Source organism: Nycticebus coucang, chromosome 5 (genome assembly GCF_027406575.1).
Source record: "Nycticebus coucang isolate mNycCou1 chromosome 5, mNycCou1.pri, whole genome shotgun sequence".
Classification (NCBI taxonomy): Eukaryota; Metazoa; Chordata; class Mammalia; order Primates; family Lorisidae; genus Nycticebus; species Nycticebus coucang.
Window position 1 is genome coordinate 29,539,218 of NC_069784.1, and position 13,112 is coordinate 29,552,329.

The following is a 13,112-nucleotide window of genomic DNA, read 5'->3' on the forward strand; positions in this document are numbered from 1 at the left end:
TTCACCTATGAGCACTGTCAGGTGCATTGGGTCATTGGGGGAGTTTTCTGGACTGTTAAGAAAATAGCTCTTTGTTTCCCCTGTGGCTGTTCTTCCTTTTTTATGCAGGTCCTCAATAGGGTCTCCCTAACATAGGACAAGGGAATGAGAGAGAAGATTCAGTCTGGACCAGCATTGTGTGCCAAATTCTACTTTTTTTTTTTTTAATTAAATCATAGCTGCGTACATTGATATGATCATGGGGCATTATTCACTAGCTTCACAGACCGTTTGACACACTTTCATCACACTGGTTAACATAGCCTTCCTGGCATTCTCTCAGTTACTGTGCCAAGACACTTACATTCCACATTTACCAAGTTTCACATATACCCTTGTAAGATGCACTGCTGGGGATTGGTGGGATTACACCAAATTCTACTTTTATAGAACTGAAAGTTGAGCCAGCTAGATTGGGGATCGGGGTGGAGAAAGCTACTTCCAAAAATGACACAGAAAGTTAAAGGAGGGATGCTATATGTAACGTACAGGGCAGATAATAGCAGGTACTCGGAAGTGCTAATTTAATAGGCATGTGTTAAGAATCTGCGAAGTGCCCTGGGACAGAGCTCCCTTTACTGATCCTACCCTTCATCACAGCTCTCTGGTGCATTCCTGACCCTTTTTTACTACCAAACTATCTTCAATATATTAAAGACAAAGAAAACAAAGACAGGGCGGCGACTGTGGCTCAGTTGGTAAGGCACCGGCCCCATATACCGAGGGTGGCGGGTTCAAACCCGGCCCCGGCTGAACTGCAAAGCAAAAAAATAGCTGGGCGTTGTGGCGGGCGCCTGTAGTCCAGCTACTCGGGAGGCTGAGGCAAGAGAATCGCTTAAGCCCAGGAATTGGAGGTTGCTGTGAGCTATGTGATGCCACGGCACTCTACCGAGGGCCATAAAGTGAGACTCTGTCTCTACAAAAAAAAAAAAAAAAAGAAAACAAAGACATTAAGTTGATCAAAAGGCCTTTAAGTCAGAAGGTAAAAAGCAAGATCAGGGCTGTGTGGTATCCTCTGAATAACGAGGGTGATTTCACTGGACTGGGCAGATGATTCCCCATTTGTGTGCCCATTCATCCAAAAAGTAATTGCTCACCTTTACAGTTCTTATGAAGTCCAGAGCTATTTATTCTAAAGTAATTCCTAAAGAGCTGTACTTTTCTGCCAGAAAATCCAAATAAACTCTTAAAATCTAATTGTAAGAAAACATAGGATACCCAAGTGAATTCAGTGAAATAATTGTTATTTCTATTAGTAAATTTGAATGTTCTTGCTATTATAATGGAAACATTTCAAGAAATAGCATTAAAGATCAACTTAGTCTTAAGAGCAAAAGTCCGACACATTATCTTTAAGCACAAAATGTGCTTAGAGATTAAAATAATCTCTAAGAAGAAAACCCCCATTATTTTCAAATGTTTTTTGTTATATCTAGTATATACACTCTGGATACATTGTTTTTACATCTTATTTAGTTGATAAGTATGTTAAGTAATTCCATTTTATAGAATTTGTCAAATATTTGTGGAGATTTATCTTTGTGGAATGTGGTTCTTTAACATGTAAAAAAATTATTTGCTACTATAACTTTGTGAGAAAATAATTCACATTTTCACTATTCTATTTATAAAGACACATTTGTGTATAGTTACCATAATCACATTTTATGAGAAAGAAAAAATTATCTTTTTTCTCTTGTAAGATTCTAAAATGGTCTATCACTTTTGTTTTTTGTATAGTTAATAAATGCTATCTTAAAGTAATTTTCTGTGACTTTTTTTACTTTTCATATTTTAGTTAATTATTTGGTTTAAAAATCTAACACATTTATATAGATTTAGGTGACCTTTTTCTAGTAATAGATCTGTTGCTAATGACGGTTATATTTATGCAAAGGTTTATTTTTAGAAATTTCAATTTGTAAAAGTAATACAAAATTAAAATTTATAAAAGTCCTTTTTGATGAAAATTACTTAAATAGTGAAGAATTTCTGATTGTTTTCACCTAACATCAGTGCTGAGGTTATAAGGAGGAAAAACCTCTAATTCATGATTATATGGGCTTGAGGGATGAGGTCACCCGTGGTGTTAGCAGCCCAATGTACTTTCAAACTTGAATCACTTTAAACACCGCATAACAGTTGTAGAAATGGTCCCATGAGCCCATTCCAATAGGATGTTAGTTTTATTTTCCGGTAATATTGAGGTAATATTGATCTACTTCTGTTCATTCATTCACATTATTTCCCCTCACTTTCCCACGTGACTTATGAACATTTATAAGGTGATGACCTGGGTTTAGAGAAGATGCAGCTGGGTTCGTGGAGCCTAGGACATCTTGACCCTTTCAGTCACCAGACCATTTCCTAGGTAACCATGAATGACACAAAGAAACAAAATATGGCCAGGCTAACAGGGACGGGGAGTCGGGGAAAGGGAAACTCCCTTCAGCTGAGTCTGAGCTACCCCCAGTGGGGGGAATATGACCCGAAGCTCACATATCTTGTATTCTACCTGACACCCCCCCATGTATTCTGTACTTTCTATGGATGAGAAATAATAAGTACTATGTAATTAAACACTTCTTCAACATTTAGTATATTGATATTAATCGTGGACTTATTTTTAGTTTTTAGTGGTTTTTTCTTCATCTTTTATTTTAATTTCTTTCTCTGTGACTTTGTCCCTTCTTAAGATCAGAAAATTTTGTTTTTACTTTATAAGAGTAATGCTGAGAAGTTTTAGTGAAACACGTCACAAGCTTACCAAAGTTTGATTATATAAGTAAAACACAATTCAGAGTTTAATCGTACCTTTTTTTTTTTTTTTATGAACAAGGGAAAATTCCAAAGTTTAAGAATACTGTTTTTTTGTTGTTTGTTTTGTAAGATTTATTTATCCCCAAGGGCCTCAAGAAACTGTGCTCCTTAGATTGCATCTCTCACAACATCTACAAAGTGGCTCTCACACACAAGATAGGAATAAACATTTATGAACTTCATCAACTAAGTGAATGAAGTCCATTGCGTTTTTAGTACCTAATTCTCACAAGGTGGTTTTCTTGATGAGCATGAACTCTTTTTATATTCTCTATTCGTGCCCTTCTTTTCCTGGAACTTGTTTGTTTGTTTCGAGAAGGATCCTTCTCTGTTGCCAGGCTGCAGTGGAGTGATTGTGGCTCCCGGGTGCTAGGACTATAGGCTGCGGTGTTGCTGGCATTAAATGCATTTTGACTCATGATATTGTCAGTCTACATGGTTTATCAGGATGTAGGTAGGAGGAGGAGCGTCTTCAATTGATTGTATCAAATGAGGTCACAGTCAACAAACAGGAATTTTTCTATCTATACAAACCAGGTTAATATAGTTAATGAGGTGGATTAGGCATTTTTTAATTGGACCAATGTTTTAGCAGTTTCCAGATGAGGTCTGTCACCATTTTTTGTTTCTCCTTGACAGTGGAGAAAGGTCTTTCCCAAAAGGTCAGAGCCCTGCTCTGAAGTGTAAAGCACTTCTGGTAGTTTTACCTCTTGTCCTTAAATATATATCTCCAATTTTTTATTATTTAAAATATTCAGCTCTGTTTGAGTACAGTTGGTATATCCATATCACCTCCCAACTTGCATGGACCACCCAAATTAAAATAACAGAATCACTTCGGAAGTTTCCTGTTGACTTCCAAAATTTTTTTGATGCTTTGTAAGCAACTGAATGGTTTTGCATGTTTCCATGACAGTGTCCGTCTCTCTGAAAGATTATTTGGGACAGCGAGTGTCTCTCTGTACGTGATACCTACCACTCTTTCTTTCAGGCCTTCATCTCCTATCTCACCCTCCTCTATCTCCTCTCCCTGTTCTTCCAGCTACCCTCATCAGCAATCCAGACTTTTCCCAATTCCCCCTGTATAGTTAGGGAAGAGATTTTCCCATTTCTGCCCCCCAGCATTTTAGTCCCCTCCTCTCAGTGCCTGTGGTATCAGGAATTTGATTATTATCACTGCACCAACCCCTCTGCTCCCTTAGTGACTCCACTGTCTTCCATGAACATCTGAACACCCCCAGGTAAACCCCCTTGAGACCTGACACCACCGGCCTTTCTGTCCCTAGTCTTTTGCTGTCCCCCTAATCTCACTCTAGGTACCAACCTTAAAGAACCACCTGGCAATTCTTGAAAATCTCCAAAGTAAACTTGCTTATGTGAATTTACCTGCAGTTTACTTTACATTGAAATGCCCTTTGCATTTTCTTGTTCCAATTGCTTTTTAATTTCTCCTTGTTGGCTTAAATCTACGAGGGCAAGATCCATTTCTTTCCCCTCCGGTTTGATTTGTAACGCAGACTAGGTGGGTGCTGAATGGAAGCTGCTGGGTGAGGGAATGGGAATGAACCCAGTCTTCCCAACCACTATTTATGATCATCTCCTTGGTCTCATTTCAGGTGAATTGGTTTCCATCCTTCCCCTTCTCCTCCCTTTCTTTTTGGGCACTTCTTCCATACCTCCAACTCAAGAATCTGTCACAGGCGTACCATTCCCTGCAGATCCATGTGGTGCTCTCCGTCATTTCCAGCCTCTAGGGATCAGTCTTCCCTCCACCTGCCCCCTGTGCTTCCCAGGTTTCTCCTCCCATGTTCCCCTCTAGCTTCTTGTCCATTCTTTTGGGTTTTTTGTCCCACTTTGTAGCACTGTCTTTGTCCCACTGTCCCTGCGGTTGTGTTCATGCCATACCCTCAGCAAGGTATGCCTTGCCTTAGTCACTATCTGGTGAATTAACAAAGTAGCCCCTACCCCACAATCAATTAATCCTCCGTTCTGTATTTTATATACCACTTTAACTTTTCCCTTCCATTATGATAGCATCACATTCTACTTTTTATTATAGCCTTTAGTTTTTGCTTTATTTTCACCTATCTGTACCCTAATAGATTATAAACTCCTTGTGATAGGGCTAAATCAGTTTAACCTTGAAAGCTACAGGCAAGCTGGTTCAATTAATGCCTGATGCTGTTCCATCAGTATAAATAGAGCCTGTGCTTTGACTCGGGCAGACTTTGGTTTGAATCCTCTCAATGCCACAAATAGTTATGTTCTCCATGCTATTTCTTTTCTCCTAGTTTCCCAGTTTGTAGTAGGAAGATGATAATACCAAAGTTGCAATATGCTTATTCAGATCACACAAAATAATATATACAAAACATGTAACTCAAAATAATGGCCCATGGTGGAAATGTAATAAATGGTCATAATTATTGCTGCTGTTACTGTTACTGTAGCTGTGTACTCGCTATTGGAGAAGGGTATGTTTTGTTTGAACTCTTACTATTAATGGTTTTTAATCGTGTGGCTAATTTCTAGCCGTCTATAACCAAAGCTGGAAATTACCCATTAGCCTTGCTGTTAAACATAAACCTATTCTTCACTATCCTGCAGTTTCTGATTATTAATTATTCTGGCGGCATTACAACACTTTGCTGGCAGAAAGGGTTGCTTTAACTTCTTCAGTTTTTCAACCAGTGGAGGGCCAAATTGCTGCCTGTATTTGTGAAAAGAATTCTACAAGCTTTAAATCCTTTTCACCCAGTCTTTGCAGTTATAGTATGACCTGAATTTCTAGCGGTTATTAAGATCTGTTATGTGGTGCTGGTGAGGCAGTGGGGCAGAGGGAAAGCTTCTCCCTCCCGCCTGGCAGGTTTCTGACTTCTCTTCCTACCACTCTGCTGAATTTTTATTGAACGTGTATGTTCAGTCAGAGCCTTGAGTGGGTGGCACAGTCAAAATGCGGAGTCCTGGCCAGGTGCGGTGGCCCACGCCTGTAATCCCAACACTTGGGAAGCCGAGGTGGGTGGGTTGCCTGAGTTCACAGGTTCGAGACCAGTCTGAGCAAGAGCAAGACTTTGTCTCTAAAAATAGAGACGGGCACCTGTAGTCCCAGCTACTTGGGGGCCTGAGGCAAGAGAATTGCTTAATCCCAGGAGTTGGAGGATCCTGTGAGCTGTGATGCCATGGCACTCTACCAAGGGCGACAAAGTGAGACTCTGTCTCCAAAAAAAAAAAAAAGGCAGAGTCTTTGTGCTAGAGAACTTGCTAAAATTGGATCAGTTAAGAGGAAGGACGTCTAAAATATAGATCTGATTGATCATTCTTAATTTGAATTATGTGTTTTATGTTTATTTCAATTAGTTTTTCTTAGAATTGAAATTATGGGAAGACAATTCACCATGACGAAATATCTCATGTTTGTTTTCTTCTTTTCCAAATGAAATAATGAAGAGCTCATCAAAGAAAAAATACATATTTAGATACAGCCACACAAAAAAACAAAACAAGAATTGAACATATGTATTTAAAGCATATACACACACACAGATATATCATTTTCTATATTGGTAAGAACAGATTAAGAAATAACACTAGAAATTGACCAAAGTCCTAGCAGCACAGTTTAGTTTAAGCAACTAATACTGCTTGTGGTAGTGGTGGTGGTAAGAGAAAACATTTAGCATGCAAGTTATCAGGGACTATGTGAATAAATTAGTGTTCATTATTTCATGCAGTTTTCATAAAAAAATCTGTAAAGTGGGTTTTATTTTTATGTGTACTTTATAGATGAAGAAACTAAGTTTCAGCAGATAGTCTTACAGAGTGTCATATAGCATGAGACTTAAACTGAGGTTGGTGTAACCTACCATTGTTCTTTTTAATTCCAGAGCAGCGCTGACAAGGTTGTACTGATCAGGCTGCATCTGTCTGTGGGGGAGCATGAGGCCCAAGTCCTGAGAATAACCACCTAATTTCTTCTCTAGAAAAGCGGTAGCTCTTGGGGCCACAGCAGGACCACCAACCAACCTGAGTACCTCTTCCAAGGGCTTTTATGAGGAGATTTACAGATTGACAGAGGCAAATCGAAAATTCTTCGTTGTAAAGCCTTCTGGCCGTGACACCATTTTGAGCTCCCATGAGGAAGGGGAGGAAGTTAGAATGTCTGATTTAGACTGACAATGTGTTTCTCCAAAGCCACTCTGCCAATATTCTAGTCCAGTGCACAGCAATTTTAGACCGCAAAGTCTAAACAGAGGAGGATGGCAGTGGGGTTACAATTAGTGACCACATCTTGGTTAGTAATTACTAATACAATTAGTCTTGCACATCTTGATCCTAGATGCAAGAGGCGCAGTTTGTGAATAATCTCCATCTGGCTGTGCAAATGGCACCACGCCATCCCACGGTCCAGAGGAGCAAAGCTCTCTAACCAGTCCCTAAGCTTTCCTAGCAGACCCAGGTCCTCTTTGAGTTTGGCCTTTTAACAATTTTACTTCTAGTGTCTCCCCTAGCATCCATTCTTAGTTATTCAATAATATCCCAGTAGACATATTCTCTAAGATTTAACAAAATAATTACTTAAAAGAGTTCACATACCCATAAATTATAAATGGCCTCGCTGAGAGAGTTCTTCCCCGCAACAGAAAGTGAAAAAACACGTAAAAACATGCAAGCCAAACTCACCATTGAAATGGATCTTCTGTAGATAATAAAAGATTTATATGATACCAAATGTCTATTTTTTAGAAAATGAAAGCATATTTGGCTGCAGTGAAATATGAACAGAGAAGTGAAATTCCATGTTTAAAAAACTGAGTTAATTCAAGCAAGCTTCAGAAATAAGATATTTGTTGATTCTAAGACATATATTTTTACATTTTAACATCTTAAAATAGGAATTTTTATGGGATGACCTCTGACAAGTCCTTTTAGTCATAAAATGGTGGTAACATATAATATAATGCTCTTTTTTTAAAAAAGCATAAGATAGTCATTTGGAATCTTCTTGGCTTTGGATTTTACCCAATAAAATCCAAGAACCTTACCCTAGACACATGGCTCAGTAAGATCTGGAGATTCATTGCTGCTCTGACCTTATTTCCCATTTCTTCCCCTCTTTTTTTCGCTGTTGCTCCTCATTTTTTTTTAATTTTAACTTTACTGTAACCAGCTCTTCTCCTATTCCTGAACAAACTCCCTTGCTTCCACCACCAGGCAGCTGTCGTCGTTTTCTGTGGCAGGAATGCATTTACACTGAGAATTCCATGGTTCCCTCTCACATCAACTTCTGATATTTTTTCGAGTGATATTTTCTTACTTAGGCTTTCCCCAGATGCCTTGCCTAAAATTGCAGCATCCCAACATTCCCTGTGCACCTTTCTGCTTCCTTTCTCTTTGGCCTGTATCACCAGCTGATAGTTTATATGGTATTTATCTCACTTACAGTTTGTCTCTCCCCAGTACGGTATAAGCTCTGGTGAAAGGGGGATTTCTGTCTGTTTTCTTCACTACTAAATCTCTAGGACCTAGAAACATGTTTTATATAGACAAAGGCACTTAATAAATATATGCCAAATATATGAATAACTATAATATAAATGGATATCAGTAAGCAAAAATAAAAACAAATAAATCAATGGATTCCATGCTGCAAGATCGGTGGGGTCAGGTGGGGATAAGCATAAACATTATGCGAAGCCTGTCCAGTAACACATGGACTAAGAGTTGGACATCTGGAAATATAAACCTGCCTTTCTTCCCAGTTATCTGAGTGAAACTTGGCAATTTAGTCCCTGGGCCTAGATGCTCTAACATCTCCGATAATTGAGCTTTCTGTTAAGCACAATGGAAAAATGAGGACCGAACTGTAGAGCTGACGTGGGTAAAACTTTTAACATAATATTATCACCAGAAATGATAGTAGTAATGAGTTAGTACAAAAAGCGTTTGAGATACTTTTTAGTTCAATTTTCTTTGTTTTATAAATAGTGAAACTGAAGCCCAGGATTTGAGAGACTTAGTCAAGGTCAAATTCTAATTGATGGCAAACCTTAGACCTCTCTGCTCACCAGCCCTCACTGAATTGAGTGTTTTTTACTTTAACACATACACATGGTAAATACTAATGACTTTGCTAAAAATAGACTTATAGAATACATAGATTAATGTATTAATGCAAGAATACATAGATTAATGTATCTGGTTGTGACCTGATTCAGCTTACAGAAGAGATTGGAAAACTTGAAGATAAAGTGGAATGTGCCAATAACGCCCTGAAAGCAGACTGGGAAAGATGGAAACTGAATATGCAAAATGATATCAAGTCGGCATTCACAGACATGGCTGAGGAGAATATCCTCTATTATGAACAGGTAATTAAGTGACGTTTGATATTGCTTCATTCAAAGTTGTGTTCTCTTTTATTTTCTATGTGTTCTGTGTTGAAATAGCCTATTAAAGAACCAAGTGTCACATTCAAAAGCTCCTCGGACAGCTCAGTGCAAGTGGAATTGCTAGTTACTGTATTGTTTTGTTTGCTTTCCCCTCAGTTTGTGGTTTTAGAAGGACTGGAATTTTTTTTTTTTTTTTTTTTGAGACAGAGCCTCAAGCTGTTGCCCTGGGTAGAGTGCTGTAGCATCACAGCTCACAGCAACCTCCAGCTCCTGGGCTCAAGCGATGCTCTTGCCTCAGCCTCCCAAGTAGCTGGGACTGCAGGCGCCCACCACAACGCCCGGCTATTTTTTGGTTGCAGCCATCGTTGTTTGGCGAGTCTGGGCTGGATTCAAACCTGCCAGCTCAGGTGTATGTGGCTGGTGCCTTAGCCACTTGAGCCACAGGCGCCGAGCCAGGACTGGAATTTTTTAAAAGCACCTGAAAATGCTTCCTAATGATTCTTCTATCTTCTCTACTTTCTTCTCTCTTTTCTATTTCATAAAAGGTTTACAAAGGAAGGGAAAAAGTAGAGATATGAATGAGCAGAAAGTCAGTTCTGGCCTATACCCTACATCCCTGCCATCCCTGATTCCTGTCGCTGCTATTCTAACATCATCAACAAAGGAGCTTGCTATTCTGTTAGCAAAGGAGTAAAACATTTTTTTTTAAAGTTCAGAAAGGAGCCTAATCATCATTTTTCTTTTTAAATGATTATATTTCATTCTTAGTATATATAATTAATAGTTCCTCAAAGAAGTTTTTTTCTTTCGTTTTTTTTTTTTATTAAATCATAGCTGTGTACATTGATATGATCATGGGGCATCACACACTAGCTTCATAAACCGTTTGACACATTTTCATCACACTGGTTGACATAGCCTTCCTGGCGTTTTTCAGTTATTGGGCTAAGACACTTACATTCTACATTTACTAAGTTTCACATATATCCTTGTAAGATGCACCGTAGGTGTGATCCCACCAGTCCCCCTCCCTCTACCCACATCCCCCCTCCCTCCGCTCCCTTTCCCCCTTCCCCCTATTCTTAGGTTGTAACTGGGTTATAGCTTTCATGTGAGAGCCCTAAATTAGTTTCATAGTAGGGGTGAGTACATTGGGTACTTTTTTTTCCATTCTTGAGATACTTTACTAAGAAGAACATGTTCCAGCTCCATCCATGTAAACATGAAAGAGGTAAAGTCTCCATCTTTCTTTAAGGCTGCATAATATTCCATGGTGTACATATACCACAGTTTATTAAGGGAACACTTTTGCACTGCTGGTGGGAATACAAATTATTACATTCATTTTGGAAAGATATATGGAGAACACTTAGAGATTTAAAAAAAGAACTGCCATTCAATCCTGTAATTCCTCTACTGGGCATATACCCAGAAGACCAAAAATCACATCATAACAAAGATATTTGTACCAGAATGTTTATTGCAGCCCAATTCATAATTGCTAAGTCATGGAAAAGAAGTTTTTTTAAATGAGTTTTATAATACCATCACTTTTTTTTCTATCCAGTATATTTTAAACTATTTCTGTAAAGTATGTTTTAAATTTCTTTCTTTCTCTTTCTCTGTCTCTCTCTCTCCTTCCTTCCCTCCCTCCCTTCCTCTTTCTTTCTTTCTATTTTGAGACATAGTGTCACTGTGTCACCTTGGGTAGAATGCCATTGTGTCATAGCTCATAGCAACCTCAAACTCTTGCACGCAAGCGATCCTCTCACCTCAGCTTCCTGAGTGGCAGGGACTACACTTGGGACTACAACACTCAGCTAGTTTTTTTTCCTATTTTTGTTAGAAACAGGGTCTCACTCTTGCTCAGGCTGGTTGCAACTCCTGAGCTCAAGTGATCCACTTGCCTCAGCCTCCCAGAGTGCTAGAATTACAGGGGTATGCCCAGTGCACCTGGACAAAATATGTCTTTATTCTTATCTCAGCTGAATTAATGAATACATGAAATCAATACATTAAGAAAATTGTTTCATAGTCCACAGTGCTGATAAATTTAAAGGTACTTTAATTGAAATATTTCATATTTTGATAGATTAACTGATACAGATATTTTCATTGAACATGAGTTACTTGAACCTCTTCTCTCTCCTGACACAGTGGCCTGACTCTGGAGAGACAAAGTATACAAGACAAACACAATCCTTTCCAAGTGTAGTTAGAATCAGTGAGGGAAATACTCGTGTAAAACAAGAGCTCATGATAAAGTGGTGTGAATTCCAGCATAAAAATGGCAGTGGCATCTAACTAATCTGGAAGGAATAAGGATGTCTCCTCAGTGAGATGATGTGTGTATGCTGGGACCTTAAGGATGACTTGGATGTCTCCAGATAAAGATATAAGAGTTCCACGCAGAAAAAACACATGCCCAGGGCGGCACCTGTGGCTCAGTGGGTAGTGTGCCGGCCCCATATACCGAGGGTGGCGGGTTCAAACCCGGCCCCGGTCAAACTGCAACGAAAAAATAGCCAGGCGTTGTGGCGGGCGCCTGTAGTCCCAGCTACTCGGGAGGCTGAGGCAGGAGAATCGCCTAAGCCCGGCAGGTGGAGGTTGCTCCTAGCTGAGACACCACGGCACTGTACCAAGGGTGACAAAGTGAGACTCTGTCTCTACAAAAAAAAAAAAAAAAAAAAATACACGCCCAAAAGAATAGGGAGAGATTTGAGAACCTGTTCAACTAACTGAGGTTCTTTTTCTGGAAGGAGGAGGAGAGGAGGTGGTGTTTTGTTGAAAGGTTAGACTGAAGAGTACCTTATAAATTTAGTCTTTTATCTTTCATTCCAAGAGAACTGGGAGCCATTGAAGAGTTTTCAGTGGGGAAGTTACAATATCAGACCTGCCTTTCAGAAAACTCATTCTGTATACAGGTCAGAGTGCAGCCACACGGGACGTGAGGAGACTAGTTAGGAGGCTCCTGCAGCAACAGAAGCAGACGTGTGAACTCACCCAGGAGTTTCATGTTAGTGGGTTAAAGATTAGTGAACAGATTTATGGACTGTTTTTCTTTTCAATTTTGTTATGTTTTGTTTTTTGTGGGCAGAATTGATAAGATCATTTTCTGTTGCCTTAATGTTTATTCAGGGAATCTCCCATAAACCTCAGATTTGAATGAATTGAAATATTTCCATTTAGTAAAGCACATTTAACAATATAAGGCTTTATTGCAACTTAGCTGTTTAAGTCCACAGAAGTAACTTTACCTCCCCTTGATAGTAGAATCTGTTTACCCTGACATTACAGAATTGTGAAAATCAACTGAGCTTTTATAAGAGAATACCTTGAAAATCAGAACGTGCCGTATATAACACAGGATTATAGTTGTGAAATGTTAAGTAGATTAGGGTATAAAAATCACATAAAATATTTTTCTTTAAATGATAAGGTCTGCCAACTTTTTTTCCAAATTCGGACCTTTTTTTAAAGAGAACATATTGACAACAATTTCGTAGACCTCCAAACAGAATGTTTGGGTTCTGACTACTCACGTAAGTATATATTCCTTTTAATCTTATAGATTGAATTCAGCGAGCGTTCTATTTTTGTTATTCCCCTAAGTGCATTATATTTCTAAATGTTGCAAAAATGTACCAAGTATACTACATCTTGGCTGCATACATTTGCAGAAATCATTGTTTTTTTTGGCATAAATTCAAAAGACCCCTATAGCTCTAGTCATTTTTGCTTTGTTTGGTTTTGTTTTGTTTTTTTCCTGCATGAAAAACTTTTGAGCAGATTTGGCACAACAGCCCAGTAAAACACAATAAGGTTAGAGCCTTAAACAGTCAAGGATTCTTAGCAGAAAGACTG

The 13,112-nt window shown here is 38.8% G+C and overlaps 1 protein-coding gene across 4 annotated transcripts in view; it reads left to right on the plus strand.

The window, feature by feature from the left end:
• SNX7 (sorting nexin 7) overlaps nt 1-13,112 on the plus strand; it is a 94,171-nt gene that overhangs the window by 58,111 nt on the left and 22,948 nt on the right. For all 4 annotated transcript variants that reach the window (XM_053592314.1, XM_053592313.1, XM_053592316.1 and 1 more), the window contains one exon: nt 9,075-9,227. In XM_053592314.1, coding sequence (XP_053448289.1) covers nt 9,075-9,227 — 153 coding nt within the window. The remainder of the gene's footprint in view (nt 1-9,074; nt 9,228-13,112) is intronic.